At 38.8% G+C, this 18,121-nt stretch overlaps 1 protein-coding gene across 1 annotated transcript in view; it reads right to left on the bottom strand.

Annotated features, from left to right (window-relative positions):
• Positions 1 to 3,217: 3,217 nt before the first annotated feature.
• The window catches only part of LOC107751391 (roundabout homolog 2-like), a 79,943-nt gene continuing 65,039 nt past the window's right edge, over positions 3,218 to 18,121 (bottom strand). Inside the window, exons 14-29 of the mRNA XM_016567113.1 lie at positions 14,796 to 14,962; positions 14,021 to 14,142; positions 13,690 to 13,906; positions 13,331 to 13,455; positions 12,916 to 13,093; positions 12,445 to 12,672; positions 11,925 to 11,964; positions 11,680 to 11,819; positions 11,285 to 11,560; positions 10,494 to 10,638; positions 8,308 to 8,529; positions 7,487 to 7,671; positions 7,205 to 7,309; positions 6,940 to 7,113; positions 6,592 to 6,734; positions 3,218 to 3,646 (exon numbers count right to left, since the gene is read on the bottom strand). Of these exons, the coding sequence (XP_016422599.1) occupies positions 3,635 to 3,646; positions 6,592 to 6,734; positions 6,940 to 7,113; positions 7,205 to 7,309; positions 7,487 to 7,671; positions 8,308 to 8,529; positions 10,494 to 10,638; positions 11,285 to 11,560; positions 11,680 to 11,819; positions 11,925 to 11,964; positions 12,445 to 12,672; positions 12,916 to 13,093; positions 13,331 to 13,455; positions 13,690 to 13,906; positions 14,021 to 14,142; positions 14,796 to 14,962 (2,479 nt within the window). The 3' untranslated portion in view covers positions 3,218 to 3,634. The remainder of the gene's footprint in view (positions 3,647 to 6,591; positions 6,735 to 6,939; positions 7,114 to 7,204; positions 7,310 to 7,486; positions 7,672 to 8,307; positions 8,530 to 10,493; positions 10,639 to 11,284; positions 11,561 to 11,679; positions 11,820 to 11,924; positions 11,965 to 12,444; positions 12,673 to 12,915; positions 13,094 to 13,330; positions 13,456 to 13,689; positions 13,907 to 14,020; positions 14,143 to 14,795; positions 14,963 to 18,121) is intronic.

Raw genomic sequence — 18,121 nt, 5'->3', positions numbered from 1 at the left:
GCTGTGTGGCTCTAAACGCTAATATCATTCTTTTCTCATCTCTAAAGAGCATTCAGCCATTTTAACCCAGTGTTCATCGTAAAACATCTTGACATTGATTTCAAAGCCAAATGCCAAAGCCGCTGTTTTACTACCTTGTTTGAACATTGTCCTCTTAGTTTTAATGTGGCAATTGCATGCGCTTTGCATACATTAAATGAACAATGAGGTTGAAGGCATCCATCTCAGGGTTCTGTAATTAACATGGAAATGGGAGAATGGTATTTTGACTGCGCTTTGCTCCCCTCTGGCCCTCCTGGGCGTGTCTCCACTGACACAAAGCTAATAAATGAGCTAGTGATTTATGGGTAGTGGGTCTGTGTCTTGACTACTTGGTCTGAATTCTAAGGAGACCTTCAAAGGTGAAAGCTCAGATAATCTCTGTACCCTCTACCTCTCTCAAGAAATTGCACCCTCCATGTGATCCACCTCTAGGATTGATTCATTTTGAAAATGACAATCATGAGAAGAACCTTCGACTGGCAGGTTGCTTGCTCCAACACCTGCCTGGAATGTTCTAGTAATTATGCAGACCTTGATTAGCTGGTTCAGGTTTGTTTAATTAAAGGAATCATATGATGCAATTTCATGTTTTCCTATGTCTTTGGAGTGTTAAAAGCTGTGTTAAAAGCTAAAGTCGCAAAGATTAAAGTCTCAAACCCAAAGAGATATTCTTTATAAAAGTGAACGCTCATCCGCGCCTTCCTAAAACGCCTCGTTCAAACACGCCCCCACATGTCTATGTCACGTTGTGGGAAGATTTGCATAACACCGCCCAAATGCATATGCAAAGAAAGAAGGCGCAAGTTAACTTTTATGCCGCCGCCATATCGTGGAGACACTGTTTGTTTCGTTGCGTAAGCAAAACTACTCATGTCCTGGCTCTTCCAAGCTTTATAATGGCAGTGAAAGGGTGTTATTTTTCAATAGTCCAAAAGAAGTTCAATAAAGTGCATCAATCAATCATAAAAAGTGTCCCAAATGGCGCGGGGTGTGAATAAAGGCCTCCTGAAGCGAATCAATCAATTTTTTGTAAGAAAAATATCCATATTTAAAACTTTATAACAGTGATAATTTCGTTAACGAATAATTTTCCTCATAATTTTCGTTGACATTTTCTTCACCAACGACAACGAGACGATAACGAACTAAAACTCTTTTTGAATGACAAAAACTATGACGTAAATCCATTGCCATTTTCGTCAACGAATAAAAACGAGACGAAAATGTAAGGGAGGGACGATTTGGGAAGAGATTCATCCAGAACGAATCTGCTGCGTGGTTAGTAGGCTAGATGTGTACATATGAACCGGCGGGACATAAGCTAACAGTACTCTTTCGCATCGCATGAACGGAGAATTGCACACAAAATGATATGGAATTGTACGTTTTGACGAGTATTCACGTAAACACAGTTGATTATGTCTTAAGTGAACGTAAACAGTAGGGAGAACGTGTATCAGTACATTGCATTCATTGCAGCTGTGCATTCGGTTTTAAAGAGACATCAGCCTAATTTTAGTTGCTATTGTCCGAGTCATTGATGTTAATCAAGCAACAAAAGACAGAAAATCACGCAATGCTATTGACTGAAAAACTTTTGAAGCCCTAAAGATTAATCTAAATGTATTTATAGAAATAAATGAAGAATATGGTAAACAAGTTGCTATAAAGAATGCATAATTAGCCTATATAACCATTGGTATTTCATTAAAAAGAATACCATGTTCTTGTTCTTTATGAGAAATGGTTTTATTTAATTTTAACATAAAGGCATGTTGTGTGTCACCGCAGTTAAATCGTTGTCTATCATGATAAAACCTTAATATCAAACCTATATAATGAGTTTGGACATTTTAGAGAAATGCACTGTAACTAAACCCATTAGATTTTAGCCGACTAAATCTACAGTAAGGCACGTATGCGGAAGCTAGAGATTACTGTTTATAAAGTTTTAAACATGGATATTTTTCTTACAAAAACGCATACATTCGCTTCATGAGGCCTTTATTCCTTAAAAGTAATAAAAGAATCGTTAATAAACCGGAACCGGTTTCTCTTCCCTAGCCAGAACCAAACATTATGGATGGAAGTGTTCCGGAGGTAAAGACCGTTCAAATGGCTAGTTGTTTACTTTTATATTTTCCTTTTTTTCACTCAGTCTGTATGAGCACACACTGCTTTTTTCATGTCTTGTTTGCTGTTTTTCCTTCTGACTTTCTCACCTCAGGCTAATGTTAGCAGTCTCAGGTGGGAGTGACTCGCATTCTTTGTTTTTCTTCTTTCATTCTTTACCCTCTGCTTGCTTTATCTAACTCACTGTCCCTTTCTCCACACTTGTGTTTTCTTCATTCCTCTTCCCCACTCCGCCTTCGCCCCCCTCTTTCCTTCTCAGCATCCAGTGTTGCCCTGGAAGAGGTTATTTCATGGCCCTCAGTGGCGGTTCAGCCAGGTGGTAGTGCTGCCTGAGCGCCTGCTGTAACCGTAGAAACTAAAGATTAACGGTCGCGGAAAAGTCCAGCCTTGTCTTTGTTGTTGAAAATTTGCGGCCTGATTTCTGAATAAACTAACTAGCTAACTAACGACTGCAAAACTTTTAAGCAACAAACTTTCAAAAACAGTAATAGCCTACCATGTATTATATATTACAAATAAAACCATTAAAAATGGTTACTTAAAATAAAGTACACGTATAAAAAATAAATATAAACAAAAACAATTTCAGGTAACGATTTCTCATTTTCATTTAGTTTAACTTGATGTACTAAAACTATTATCTCAATTAGGCTATACTAAATACACTGATTCATACCAGGACAAACACGTATATAGCTCAGCAAATGTATTTTATTTATACAAAACAACAAGGACTAACAAAAAGTTAGTCAAAGAAACATAATTTTGGTTTTTATAATGAAATACATTTCCTCACGATCTCCAAAACACTCCTTAAAAAAAGACAAGTACAATCGTTCACAACAGTCGTCAAATGACAAACAATCTTGCTTTGAAAAGAAATGGGGGGGAAAAGCACATTCTCTTGTGACCGCAAGGACAGGGATCCACAGACGGAGACGAGACGGACAGACAGAAGCGTCCTCGGCTCAGTTAGGCCGTGAGGCTGGCTGTCTAGCTGGCTGGTCAAACAACACATATTGTGCTTTCTATTTTTTTATTATTTTTTTGTTGTTCTCCAACACAACAAGAGTGCAATATTGTTGTGCTTTGAAATGCTGCTGTATACATTTCTACAAGAGGTTGGCACATTCAGACATTAACTTATCTATAATATCAGAGCTTTTAACATGATTTAATTTCTTCTTTCATGTATAAATACAATATACTCTTCTTTCCTGGCATCTGGACCCCATGTAAAAAGCTTCAGTGGATGATTATTTACAGTGACAGCATGATGAAAAATGCCCCCATGAAGGTCATAAATAACAATAACAATAATTAATAACATAATCAAAAGTCCCAGAATCACACTCTGAAATCTGTACATGCGTCCACTTCTCTTCGGTTCTTCTCTTCAGCTTCTGAACGAAAATGGAGGGATGTCCATGTAAAACTTCCTGCGTCTCATAGCCTTCCCTTATCTCATCTCCTGGAAGAGAAGAAAAAAAAATTCTGAATTACAAAAGATAAACTTTCAAGTTGATATGTTTGATGATAATATGTTTGATGCAAATACTGTCATTTGAAAGTCTTAAAAAACAGCTTAGACCAGTTTGGAACAGGTTTTATATGGACAATGCTGGTCATTATAGCAGCCTGACCATAGAAATCGAAACTAAAGAGACGGAACAACAACAAAATAAAGGAGACTGCAACAACAAAAGACACCTGCCTTGACGAGCACTTGCGTGAGAGGGTTATAAGAAAGCAGCAACTTTAGTTTAAAAGACTACAAAGATATTTTTTATCGGTCATAACTTTTGGAGAAAAATAGAGCAGACGCTGGACAAAGATAAAGCTCTCTAGACCGCCTGCGTTTGCATACACCTCAAATGGAGTATACTTTGAAAGGCTACGCGTTCAGCTACACATACACTAGCGTGCACATAAAAAACGAAGTATACTTTGGGCTTAAGACACTAAAACCTTTATGAAAGTGGCCAAAATATACCTTACACTGGTAACCAGTGGTTTTAACTGGTCATTTAAACTGGTCAACCATTTTAGCTGGTCTATTCAGCAGATAAGTGTGGCCTCTCTCAGGACAAAAGAAAGGCTGTTTTTGTTTGGTATGTCTATGGATGACTTAATGCAGCAGGGAGTGTCCATCATGTGACCTGACAACATCTGAGGACACAGAATAAAGGCGATCTCAGAGGCAGACCTCTTCTCCCCTCTCGCCATCAAGCACCTATTCACGCTCTTCTGTCCGACTGGAAAGATAACGCTAACCACCGTGACAGGACGGGGTAACCCAAAACTCTCTCCCTGGGGAACGTATAGCCCTCTTTTATGTGGTCTGCCTTTTATGTTCCAGAGGGAGTAACCTGAGAAGGGGTCACACATCTGAACAGACTCTTCAGCCCATATGGAGTGACCTTAGATGTGCGTAACCCAGTTCCCATCACACAACGGTTCATGTCTATAGGGAAACACTGTGTAAAAAAAACAACAACAAAAAAAACAAAAGTGTTATGGCCACTTGGCCCATGCAACTAGTTCTTCCTAATCTGATTTCTCTATTTGACTGAACTAGTTGTAAATGGTGAGAAACCCTCTTCTAAATGTTAAAAAGTACCATGGTATTCCTGTGTTTTTCGGAAATTTTGGAAAATATTTTTTGTGTATTATTATGTGATACCATTACTGTACCATGGTACCACTACTGTACATTTCTGCATAGGGAGAATGATTTATGTATCGCATAGATGCAAAATATAAAAAAACCACAAGAAGCACTTTTATTGATTTTTACCACAGTACAGTAAAAGGGTGTTATCTACATAATTACAATACAAATGCAATTCAAAATTGACATTATTGAAATTCTTAGTAATAATAATAATAATGTTATTAATGCATGTTGAAACCTAAGAAAATGTTGAAATCTCAAGAAAATAATAACCCCTTAAATAATGTACACACATTACAATGTAATAATCAAAGATCATTGCTTTTTTTTTTTTACAGGCATTTAGAGCTGGAAATCTTTGTCGAATAAAGCGGATTTAGTAAGGAAGACTATGACAACATTTTCTAAGTGTGTCTACTTTTGTATTTGAGAGCTGTAAAACTTGGTTATAAATAATCATGCCAGTGTTTGATTTGAGAAAAATCACTTTACATACAGATAAGTCTGTTGTAGCATCTCTTCTGTCATAAGTTCTGTGAGCAGTGGAGAACGTAACATACAGATAAGTCTGTTGTAGCATCTCTTCTGTCATAAGTTCTGTGAGCAGTGGAGAACGTACTTCAGAGGAAGTGTCTGATTGCCGGCTAAAAGTAGCCTACTGTCTCTACAGATCACTCTCAATATGTGCTGAACAGCCAGATGGACTCAGTCCGTCTAGACCAGTGGTCCCCAACGTGGGGCCCGTGGGCACCTGGTAGCCCGCATGGAGTCTCTGAGGAAAAATACCGTCAAATACACGCTAAAGCTAAAACTGAAAGACCTTCACGACAAACCGTCAAAATAAAAGTCCGGTTTAACTTGAAATTATATGACTGAATATATTACTACTGTATACTACAATGCAATTCTCAAAGTAATAATAATATTATTATTTTAAAGGAATATCATACAACCAAGTTATTTTTTTATTATTATTAATTTATACAGTTCTGTTGTGCAGCATCATGTCTGATAAAATTAAATAAAAAAATAAATAAAAATGCAATGTTTTGTTGTAAATTGTGTGTGTGTGTATGTGTATTGGAGTATATCAAACAAGTAGCCCTTGTGACTATTCTATCCCTTCAGGGAGCCCTCACTCACAAAAAGGTTGGAGACCCCTGGTCTAGACTCTTCCACACTTAGTCAATTCTGTCTTGCCAATGAATGAGTGTTAAGAAAAGATAAACTAGTGCACATGTTTGCGAGGCTGTGTTTGACTAAGCTTGGCTAATGTTTGAGATTTAGGATTAGGGTTAGGATTTGGGAGGTCGAGGATTACATTTTGAAAGCATACACTTAAAAAATGTTTTAATCAGTCTTAATCTTAATCAGTGTCTTAATTTTTTGTCTTGAATTACTATAAAAATATCTAAGCATCCTTAAAACAAGATGGATTTACTTGAGAAACAAAATTGTGCAAGACATTTTCTTGTTTCAAGTAAAAAAAAGCTAATCACTTTGCCTGTATAGAAAAATCCTAAGCTTATAATAAATACATTCAAATCTATTTAGAAAACAAGTCTTGTGCCATTTTTATAAATTTGCATAAATTAAGTACAGTAAATAATTTACATGCATATTTAATAGAAAATATTACTCTTGATTTAAGGATTATTAAATGTTTTAAGTGGATAAAAAAGACAAAAATACTGATTAGGAAAATGGTTTTCTACAGTGTGAGAAAAGTTACTTGGTCTTACATCATTTCTCTTCCTGCCCGTTCCGTGTCCTCGTGATCCTGTTGACCCCCGTGATGATGAACTTCCTGTTGTGGAGCAATTGCTGGACATCTGACCCCGAGACAAGAAGTTGGGCTTGTTGTAAGGAATTAAATCATCTTCTGCTGTGAGCCACATAAACAAAACCATACTGTTAGGGTTCAAAAGTGTGAAAGCCAGTCCATTTAATCCTATATATTAAATAATAATAATAATAATAATAATAATATACATTATTTTTTATATACAACATAAAGAAATAATTGTAAAAAAAAAAAAAAAAAAAAATTTTAACAGCATTTAAAATGAGACTGTCAGGTGTTCTCTAACCATCTATCCGTCTATGAGAAGAGTTTTTCCGATTGGGTGTGCTCTGTTCTCTTCTCTCCATGGAGGAATTGGAGCTGCCCACTCTCTCGAGGGACGTCTGCCCACATTCGAATCCCCCTACTTGAGCACAGTCAACCTCAGCCTCAGGAGGCGGCTCTGGTGGAGGGGGCAGATCTGCAGAGATGTGACCAGCATGTTAAGTATGCAGGAGCAGGATAAATGATTAACTAACTTAATTCTGGAAAAGGCCTGGTCAGTAACTCACCACCTTGCAGTATATCTCTTCGGTATTGGCTGCTCTTGGAGGTTTTCTTCTTCACCTTGGACTTCTGCCCAGGAGGTGTGTGGTCTGCAGAGGGCCTCGCTCGACCTACAAGGGGGGATGAGACATGACAATGAAGTGACTAAAACAATTGTAGCTATTCTAGAAGTTGCTTTAGGTAGAAAATGTGAAATTTTAGATTGCTGGGAGCATGAAAATGGCATTTTACTTCTTCTAGAGTAGCAAAACGTCTGTGGCACATTTATATAGAGAACAGAAACACACCTGGCGTGGTGTTGCTGATGTTCTCTACACTTTGGGCAGCTCCTTGGCTTGGGTCCCGTTTATGTGCTAAACGGTGTGGCACAGTGTCGTCAGGGCACTCCTGATTGGCTGACAGGTTTGGGTTGGACTGGATTAGAGGAGGGCTTGGTGCTCTCGGAACTGGCACTGGTCCACACGGCAACCGACTGTCCACAACAAATATGTTCGGTCAGTTAGAACAACGTTTGACAACATGAAATACCCATTCAAAGGATCTCAGTGTTTTAACCCAGAGCGCAGCTAACAAGGCACATGAACACTATTATATGAACTCATATTAAACGAAAAACATAGTAGGCCAAGATCAGCACTTTGTAAAAGTGAATGATCTGTCTAAACTTGGCGCAACTGCAGTCTAGCTGGAAGCTTAATGAGAGTCTCAATATTTGCTCTGTGCCGTGATAATCTACAAATACGGAATAAATTATTCATAAAACATGTTTTCTCCTGCAGGAACAAATAATGACACTAAAAATTCTCCTAAGAGAATGAAAACAAATAATCTATTCTATTAATGCAGAGAACTGAAATGTAGGAGAGCAGTTTCCTGAAAGATGAAGGATGGCTTATTAAGTATTTTATAGTGAACATCACCTCGAGAATAAAACAAATGTAATTTATGCTGCATCTCAAATTTGTTAAAGTTTAGAACAAGCAAATCTTGTTGACTTGTGCACAACTCAAACTGTCAAAAAAGCTATTTATGCTGAAAAAATACCTGACAAAAAATACAAATGCACAAAATAATTGTGAAATAGTATTTGAAGGTTTACGCGTCTCACCGCACTATCTGTGGCTCTTCGAGCTGATGTAGTCGTGGTATATCGTGGCAGTGGCCATCGTCTCTGGGAGATGGGGTTAAGGTGGCGGTGGACTGGTGGCTGTAGGATGTGGTGGGGGAAGAAGCCTCTCCTCTAGGAGGAGGAGCGGGACCGTCCTCCATCACACCATCCATGAGGTAAGTCCTATCCGGGAGAGGAGGACACCACTCTTCCTCATCGGACCTGAGTGAGAAAAAAAGTTTCAATATTATTTACATGTCTATAAATAAAGTGCAGCCCTAAAAGATGACTAAAAAGTGAAGTGACATGTGACATGTGGCCAAGTATGGTGACCCATACTCGGAATTAGTGCTCTGCATTTATCCCATCCAAAGTGCACACACACAGCAGTGAACACACACCGTGAACACACACCCGGAGCAGTGGGCAGCCATTTTTGCTGCGGCGCCCGGGGAGCAGTTGGGGGTTCGGTGCCTTGCTCAAGGGCACCTCAGTCGTGGTATTGAAGGTGGGAGAGAGCACTGTACATTCACTCCCCCCACCTACAATCCCTGCCGGTACGAGACTCGAACTCGCAACCTTTGGGTTACGAGTCCGACTCTCTAACCATTAGGCCACAACTTCCCCTTGAAAAAGCTGACTTTACAATGTTTTTTAATAATAATCATATTGAAAACATCAAATTTGCCAGAGCACATACTCTACCCGCCATATTTCTATTATAAATAACATCAACTTTTCTTATCACTCGCTTGCCCTTCTCACTTAGAGTGGGAGAATAAGTGACTTAGTTTCTACTCTATAACTAAATTCCCTCATTTTTAGCATAAGGTTAAGTAACTCCAGAACCTCTGCTAAATCAATCACAGCTCACTCATTATGATTGCCTGCTGCAGTAATCACCAGGCCAGTGCAAACGGTGGCATATCGATTCCTGCTGCTGTTGTGTCAAATGAGACAGCCTGGCCTCCAGATAACCATATGCGTGATCTTTTAGCTCTCACGGGACCAATCCATACAAAAGCGATGGAAAAGAAGTTAAATGCAGTGGCATTTTGAGTGACACTGACTCAATGTTATGCCTTGGGCACTTTGAGGGCAAACCGCTGAGCTGAATGACACCTACACACAGCACACTCTTGGTTTAGTATGTATGCGGCTGCTTGGTGTTTCTGTTCAGTTCTTGAGCCTCGCTGAGCTGAAGGGTGAGTTCTTAAATTATAGTCATAATGCAGTAACAGAGCCGATGTTCTTGCCTTCAGGGTGCCACAAAGGTTAACCTTATGAGCCACTAGTTCATCACACTTTTGAGGACTGGTGACGAAAATCCAGTCTGGCTGTCAGTGTTGCATTGCTTGCTTGTGCCTTGAACGACGTCTAATGCTCGGAGGAAGGAACTTGAGAAGGGTTGTACCTTTCACTGGCTAATGCGGTTACTGCGGTAGGCTATGTCACGGTTATCAGATTCACAGATCTTCACTGTGAGTCAGGGCTGGTTGACCGCTGCGGCTAATGTGACTCGGCCCCGTTAGTGCCCCTCACGGGCAGCTATTGGGCTGAAGTGGCGGCAGAAACAATCTGTCAGTGCCCGCGGCCGGGGCATTGTGCGGCTACTACTGACCGTGCGCTTCACTAACAAGGCGCTAATGTGATACAGACCAGGAAAAGAAAACATAATTCAGTCAGGCCATCATGAGGAAACAGGCCAGATTCAAGGGTAGCATATCGCTAACTTTGTTAGCCTCCATATACGGCCTTGTCAACAGTAATCAAACTGCTCTGGCCCTGTGAATTCTGAGACTCTTCCTGGAACAATCAGCAAAACTTTGTCCAGAAGGCTAAGTGAGGCCATGTTCCCAGCTAGCCAGCATGCTGCAAAATGGTAAAAGATGTCTTCATGTAGACATGGTAATGAAGTTAAAAACTCTGTTTGGTGTGTGAGAACTTGAGGTGAGACTTGACATTTGTTTTGTCTGCCAAAGTCCTGATTGGAACACTCTCTGGGCAGCTATTTCTACTAGTTCAGCTCCTATATAATTGAATAAAGATTGAAAGTTTTTCTCAAGATTGTTTAAATAACATGTCACATCACCATTAGTATTAAAATTGTAGCTTTTTAGTTTAAAATATGCTACAAAAGCTGGCACAGCACTGAAATGAATCTCTAGCCTTCTAGTGAACTTTACCTCATGTCCTGGATTAGTTCATCATCATCTTCCTCTTCACACTCGTCCAGCTCTCCAGAGAGAGGGGATGGCGGCAACGCATCCATCCAATTGAGAGATGGCGTTTTCACTGGCTTCCCCATCAACTTCTGCTTTGGTTGTTTTACTGTAGGAAAGCAAGCAATTTTTTTTTTTAATGAAAAACACCTTTATTCAGCAGTGTTGTTACTGTTAACTAAAAATAATTTTAGGTTGTTGAAATAAAGCTAAAATAAACTAAAATATAAATATTAGATGAAAACTTAAAGGGGTCATATGATGTTGCTAAAAAGAACATTTTTAAACGAGGCGTTTTAGGAGGGCGTGGACCAGTCTTAACTTTATAAAGAATATCTCTTTGGGTTTGAGACTTTAGTCTTTGCAACTTTAGGGATCTTATCTATTCACAAACAGCTTGGAACACTCCAAAGTGAAAGGAAAACTTGAAATCGCATCATATGACCCCTTTAAACTTAAAAAATGTAAACAAAAATTTGAAAAGTTGCCATGGCAGCTAACTGAAAAAAAAAATGAAGTACTAAAATTACTAAAACTGTAAATTAAAGCTAAATAAAAATATAAAAAACAAAAACTACGACAAAAGCACATAAAATTGCTAAAATTAAAATGAAAACTGAAAATGTAAAAATCTAAACTATTTCAAAATATTAAAAAAGTACTATAATAGTATATAAATAATTCTACCACTGTTATTCAGCCAAGCACAGCATTCATATTAGGACTGAAGGAAACAGATAAGACTGAAATGATACCGTTATCAGTCTTGGAGCGCTCTGGCTGGGCATACTGAGCATTGGAGGTTCCAGGCTGAGACATCCAGTGGCTGCCATCTTGTTCAGGGCTGCAGGGCGCCTGGTTGGTGAAAGGCATAATGGGAGTGCTGGCGTAGGGAGTGGTATGTTGAGAGTACTGAGCAGAGAAACTGCGCAGGTCCTCGCTGGTGGGATCAATGGTGCTGTAGATGGGGCCTTCGTTGGAGTCTGTGCTGAACTTCTCGTTTTGGTTAAGGTAATTAGAGATTCCCGCCTCTAAGGAAGCGATGGTAAATTAATTAGGGTTTAATTAATGAGACTCTGTGCTGTGGAAACAGTGTTAAATTAATTTAACAGTACAGCCAGTGGTGTTGTTCTATAAAAGCGAGTCTTACCATTATAGTATCTCTGCGGGGTGTCATGTTTAGATGTACAGCAGTTCACTGAGTCTTTCCCGTTGTGCACAAGGTTGGTAGTTGGCCAAGAATCAGCCAGCCATGGGTAATTTCCCATGTTAGCACCCAGCATACCAGGCCTACATATCCAGACATGTCCAAAAATATCAACAACTATAGAATGAACTAAAGTCAATGTATTTACACTCTGAATTGATGCTTAAGAAGCTAAAAGTTCCATTTACCTTCCATTAAGTCCAGAACTTTCTCCATGCGGAAAACCAACTGTAAAGAGATGAAAAAAAATATATATAATGCAACTGATCCACAGGCAGAAATTATGAGGCTAAATGTGAGTGTTCTGATGGTTAACTAAAAGTATCTTCATAAACCAAAATAAAGCTGAAATCATAAAATTCACAAAAAAAGTATGAGATGGAAAAACTAAAAAAAAAAAAAAAAAATTACTTACAAAAATTTAAATTAGAAATGTTGCCTTCTGAAATAAAATACGTTTTGGTACTAAAATTACTCAAACTAAAATACTGAAATAATAAATTTAAGCTAAAAAGAAATATTATGAAAAACAAAAACTAACAAAAAATGGCAAAAGCACATAAAATTACTAAAATTTAATTTAAAATGAAACTGAAAATATAAAAACAAAAGCAAATACAAAATAACTACTATAATAGCATATAAAATAACACTGCTAAATCATTATTTAATGTCAAATGTCATTTGGTGTGTTAAGTGCATGCATACCCGCAGGTGTGTATGCAAATGATGCTGTGTAATGGCTGAGCTCTTTTCTCTTCTTCCGTCTGCAGTAGATCCACACACTGAATCCCATAAGGATTACCCAGCATGCCCCACCAATGCCTGCGATGAAGGCAGGCTGCTTCACTACATCTGAGATCTGCTCAGCCAGACTTACGTTCTCGTCAGATTCGCTGCCTCCACCTGTGACTGTAGGCTGCTCTGCGGGCAATTCTGAAAAGGAGAGAGAGAAAGAAAAAGAGAGAAAAGACAGATCAAAGTGTTACTCAGACAGAATGTCTTAATAGGACTCAGCTTATTGGAAAGAATTAAGCAATTTAGTCTCATAGCGGGACTTTAAAAAGCAATCAAAGAGAATTTACACAATTTTTGGTACTTCTACTCCACAAGTCCTTCACTCCACTCTTTAATTCTTTTAGTTTAATAGTCAAGGCTGGTTTTTTAGCAAGTACTCACTGATAAGCACAGATACAGGCTGGCTGTGTGTGCCCACTCCTGCGCTGGTCACTGCCGCCACCTCCACCTGGTACAACACACCGGGTAGAAGCCCCTTTAATAAAGTGGTCAGCACGTTCCCATCCACAGTCTGATTGATGTGGTAGCGTGTCTGAGAGTCGTTACCCAGACACCAAACCTGAAAAGAGATAAGACTTAGATCTGAACCTAAAAATACCTGGTCCTTGACCTGTAGAACTCACATCTGCAAAGAACACCAAGAAACATCCAACATTAAAGAGTTTCCCATTGACCTTCATTGTATTTTTGTCCATACAATAGAAGTCCATGGGAACTGAAACAGTTTTTGCATGTATTTGGGACATAATAAGTTTGTTTTGTTTTTGTGGTCTGACTTTTGCAATCTGAAATATACCTTATACTCTTGGATGACTCCATTTTGCGTCTCAGTGGGAGGAGGTTGCCATGATACACTGATGCTTGAGCTGTTGCTGAGCTTGACTGTTGCCACGGTTACAGCACGAGGGGGGGCACTGGGAACTGGAAGAGAATTCAATTAAAATTACATTTTGAAAAGTGAGTGACCTTAATAGTAAATCTACATTAGCCCTCTCCATAATTTTATTTGCCTGAATGAAGCGATTCATCTTCATATTATGTACAACAGAACAGAACTGAGTCGGGCTGGGCTGAATGAACCCGAATTGAATTGATTAGAACGAAATTAAATTGAAGTGCATCAAATGGAAACTGAAAGAGCTGCAGATATCTCACCCTCCTCTGGTGTGCGAAACGTCAGCGGGCGGCTGTCCATGCCCTGGAACTCGTTAAAGTAGGGTCGTATTTTAATCTCGTACTCCGTGCCTTTGAGCAGGTTAGCGATGACAGCGTTACGCTCCGTCGCAGCTTTCACTTCCTGCTGTGACCAGGAGCCGCCGACAGGACGATAAAGCAGACGATAACCCTGGATGTACTGAGACTGACGATCGACCTGACAGATGGAAAGAGGGAGACCGAGACAGAGAAATGAGATAAGGTGAGCCGGCAGGAGAATCAAAAGGCCGGTGAGGGGCTGATTTGGAGCGCAGATATTAGCGGCACTCACATTCCAGCTGATCTTCATGCTGGATGCTGTCAACAGCACTGGTTCGTGAAGCTGCACAGCCATCTCTCCCAGCTCCCTCTGCACCTGCCGATGGTCCACACCTTGACCTGTAGGACTCACATCTGCAAAAGAACAAAAAACACCCGATATTAACATCTTTAAATTATGCAAATATATGAATTTAGAATATATCATGAAAATGGTAAAAACCACCAAATAATAGGTCATATAAAAAAAAAAAAAATAAAAAAAAAAATATATATATATATATAATGTATTTTATTTTGATTAATGATAATGAAGTTATTTTTTGTGACATTATTGGTTTATGTATTGTGACATTATTTAATGTGAAAAATTTATGTAATATGGGAAAACATAATATTTTTACTAACAAATATTAACAAAATATTTTTATTAACTTTTTATTATTTATTTTTTTTTAATTGTAACATGTTTATATATCATAGTATTTTGTTGTATTTTATTAAATTTTTGTTATAAAATAAAAACATATAATACAAAATATAGATATAAAACATTTTTCTCCTGCATTTGGTGTAAAATATTTTTCATGATTAGCCCCAATCCACACTGAATGGAATTGATTTATATGTAATCTTTTAAAACAGGCACAATTTATTTAGCTTTTCACCTGTAATTTGTTTGTATACTTAAAAATTACACAACACATAATTTGTATAACACGTTCACACATTTTTTAAGATCTCTATTTAAAAAGGTCATAAAATTGATTGGTCCCCAGTGTACAGACCTTGTGTGCGTACAGGCTCTGAGATGGGGCTGGGGTCACTCAGGCCGTAAGCATTGAGCGCTCGCACAATGAACAGGTAAATGGTATTCGGAGACAGTCCAGTGACCGTGTGCTTCTCCAATTTCACGAAATCTGCAACTGTCTGCCATGTACTGCCTGCTGATTGGCTGAAAAAATAGATAGAAAGATTATATTACTACATTAAATTATTCATCATATTTACATAAACATCAATTACATATGTGTTTATTTATGCTCTACAATATCAAAACCAGCAGATTTATACAGCTGAATCTGAATAAAACATCAATACACCAATGTTTTGTCCTACATTTGTCCCGAAGCTGTTGTATGGCATTAGAGAGAGGAGAGTTTAGCAGCAAAGTCAGTGTCATAGATGTTTATCTGCACTCTTTTGATTGTCATTACACGTGTCTGTTTAATGACCCGGCTCTTCTGTGATGCTATTCTTGTACCCTTTGGCTTGACAGTGCGTGGCGTGACTAAAAAAAGATCTCTGTGGTGATAGATTTATTTATGGCATAGACTAGGCTTGTCATAATGCAGTCAAAGCACTGCATGTAATGGATTCTGAACTGAGAGTTTATTAAATATAAACCGAAAACATTGGCTGATTCTGTACAGGGATACATTTCAGCTTCAATTTAAGTACATACTGCTGTTTATTAACATCCAGATCACGCCTAAACATACAAGAATATTAACTTAACTTAATGAGAACCAAGAGAGCTACTTAGATGTGGCGTACAGGTGAGCAAGATTCATAACATGCATCCCCCTCTAATAAACAATGAACATTAAGCACAGACATCTGTCTGTGCCAGAAGGCTTTGAGATATTCCTCTTCACTTGTCTGTGGTTAACCATCATCCTTGTTTAGAGCAGTGGTCACGTGTGGCGCTTTCAAGGTTTATTTTTCCCCGGTGGCAACTCCTGCCGCAGACACAAAGCCAATAAAAGCCCGACCTGCACAATTAGGCCAAGCCATAAATGCTGGGAACCTCGTAAATATTCCTTCAGCGACCCACCGATAGGAGCGATAAATGCAAGGTCACTTTGCTATCAGCTGGGATGGAAGAAACAGGGAAAGGCTGAAGCATAGACAATTCCATTTTCTCCAGCAGAACCGTGATTGGTGCTCCTGTACGCACATAAACACCAGCATAAAAGTGCATAAATTCAAAAAGTGGGCCGGAACATAAACCTTTTTTTTCCTTGTATTGAGGTGTCAAAATCCTAAACCCAAAAGCCTAAATTCTCCTCATCAATTCTCCAATCTCAGTTCTTTTCCATCCTTCGTTTGTTCTCCACCACCCTCCTACCTCCCTTTCCTAGCATTCTGTGTTCCACAGCACCGCTGGGAAGGAAATTTTACAGCAAACACCCCTTTCAGTCCCACAGCACTCTATAAAGAATCAATTTTAAAGATGTGGGGCCATGCTAACTGTTACCAAGGGGGGCAAGGGAGAGGACAGAGACAGTGTGTGTACATGAAATACAGAAAGAATGAAAATGTGTGCGTGTGTGTGGCACTCTACATCTCCACTGCCGAATAGCCCTTTTGCTGTCTGCCCTCCCTCTAAGGACTGCAGGGCCTTGGTTCTGTAATTAGAGGTAGCCCCATTTCAGCCAGCTTACAATAGCTTAAAGAAGTGTCTGTGTGGACTACATTTGAATTCATTAGCAAATCATACTGAGACCCTCAGCTTTCAGAGCGAGCACATTTCTCAAGCTGACTTTGTATGAACAAACCTCTTGCAGACTGAGGCCCTGTCCACACGAACGCGGTTATTTTTAAAACCGCAGCTTTTTCTACGCGGTTAGGCCGTTCATCCACACGCAAACGCAGCACCAGTTCACTGAAACCGAACATTTTTGAAAACGCCTGCCAGGGTGAAGATTTTCAAAAACTCCCGTGTAGACAGCGAAACTGGAGTTTTTGGCTTGTGACGTCGGAGCCTGCGCTGTTATCTCCGCCTACTGGAAACTTTTTCAGGCTTCTGACTGGCCAACATGGCTTTACGGTTGAGATTATATCGGCACCTGTTGGTTTGGCATGCTCTTGACAGTGCTTCATAGCATGCGTCTGCATGTGGACGGAGATTTTTTTTAAAACGGAAGAAGGAAAAACTCGCCTGTTATCTCCGCCTACTGGAAACTTTTTCAGGCTTCTGACTGGCCAACATGGCTTTACGGTTGAGATTATATCGCCACCTGTTGGTTTGGCATGCTCTTGACAGTGCTTCATAGCATGCGTTTGCATGTGGACAGAGATTTTTTTTAAAACGGAAGAAGGAAAAACTCACCTGAACAAACCCCAAAATAGCTAGTGCAAGGGTTTATTTTTTTATGCCAAGGACACCCAAATATGATGATCCCCTTATGAGGGACCCATTTTGGAAAATATAAAAGCATTTTTTAATGTATTATAAACCCATTTATACTGTGTGAGATTATACTAATTAAATAATTGGCTTTTTGATAATATTAAAGCAAATCGTTACAAAATAAATAGTTTCCATGTTTTACAGACAAAATACTCAAAAGCTGAGAGCATGTATTTTTCTATTCATTGTATTAAAAAAAAGATGATCTTATTAGAGCTGCCAAGAGAATAAAATAAGCACAATTAATCTCATAACTTCCACCAAGTCTTTAGAAAGTAAAATCAAATTCAGAAAACATGTTAAAAATGACTGAATTAAACATTAAATTAACATACTGAGTGTAAGTGAGCCTTGATCAAAAAATTGGCCTTCATCAAAAAACTGCAAACAAGTAAACACACACACACACACGCACACACACACACACACAGACACACGCACACACACTTATATATTTTTTATTTAGGTTTTTAAAAAATATTTCTATTCAATTTTACTAAGAAAAGCTTTTTTTCCACTACTCCACTTATTCCGACAACTTATTTTGCCATGACTGTCACACCCATTGAAGCTCCATTATTATGCTTAACCGGGTTCACCAAGCACATAAATAAAAACTAAATTGAAATAAAATAATTCCGAAATCGTGATGATGCCAAAACCATGAACTCATAACTGCCCAGTAACTTAGCCTGCCCTAAGCTATGCCGATATGCAGAGGTTAGCCAATCAAAACAGAGTCCATTTACATAACAGGCAGCTGCAAGCCTCTTAATAAGAGGGTGGAAAATGGTCACGTAAAGCTAAATTACTAAACTGGCACAAACCTATATGTGCAAAATAATTCAATAATTCATAAAACTATATCCCCTTTAAATAAGCCAGAGTTCTCCAGTCTGTGTCTGTAATTCAATTGTA

The sequence above is a fragment of the Sinocyclocheilus rhinocerous genome, unplaced genomic scaffold (genome assembly GCF_001515625.1).
Source record: "Sinocyclocheilus rhinocerous isolate Xijiao unplaced genomic scaffold, SAMN03320098_v1.1 scaffold1624, whole genome shotgun sequence".
Lineage (NCBI taxonomy): Eukaryota > Metazoa > Chordata > Actinopteri > Cypriniformes > Cyprinidae > Sinocyclocheilus > Sinocyclocheilus rhinocerous.
Note: the sequence above shows the minus strand (reverse complement) of the source record. Positions and strands in the feature narration are given on the sequence as shown.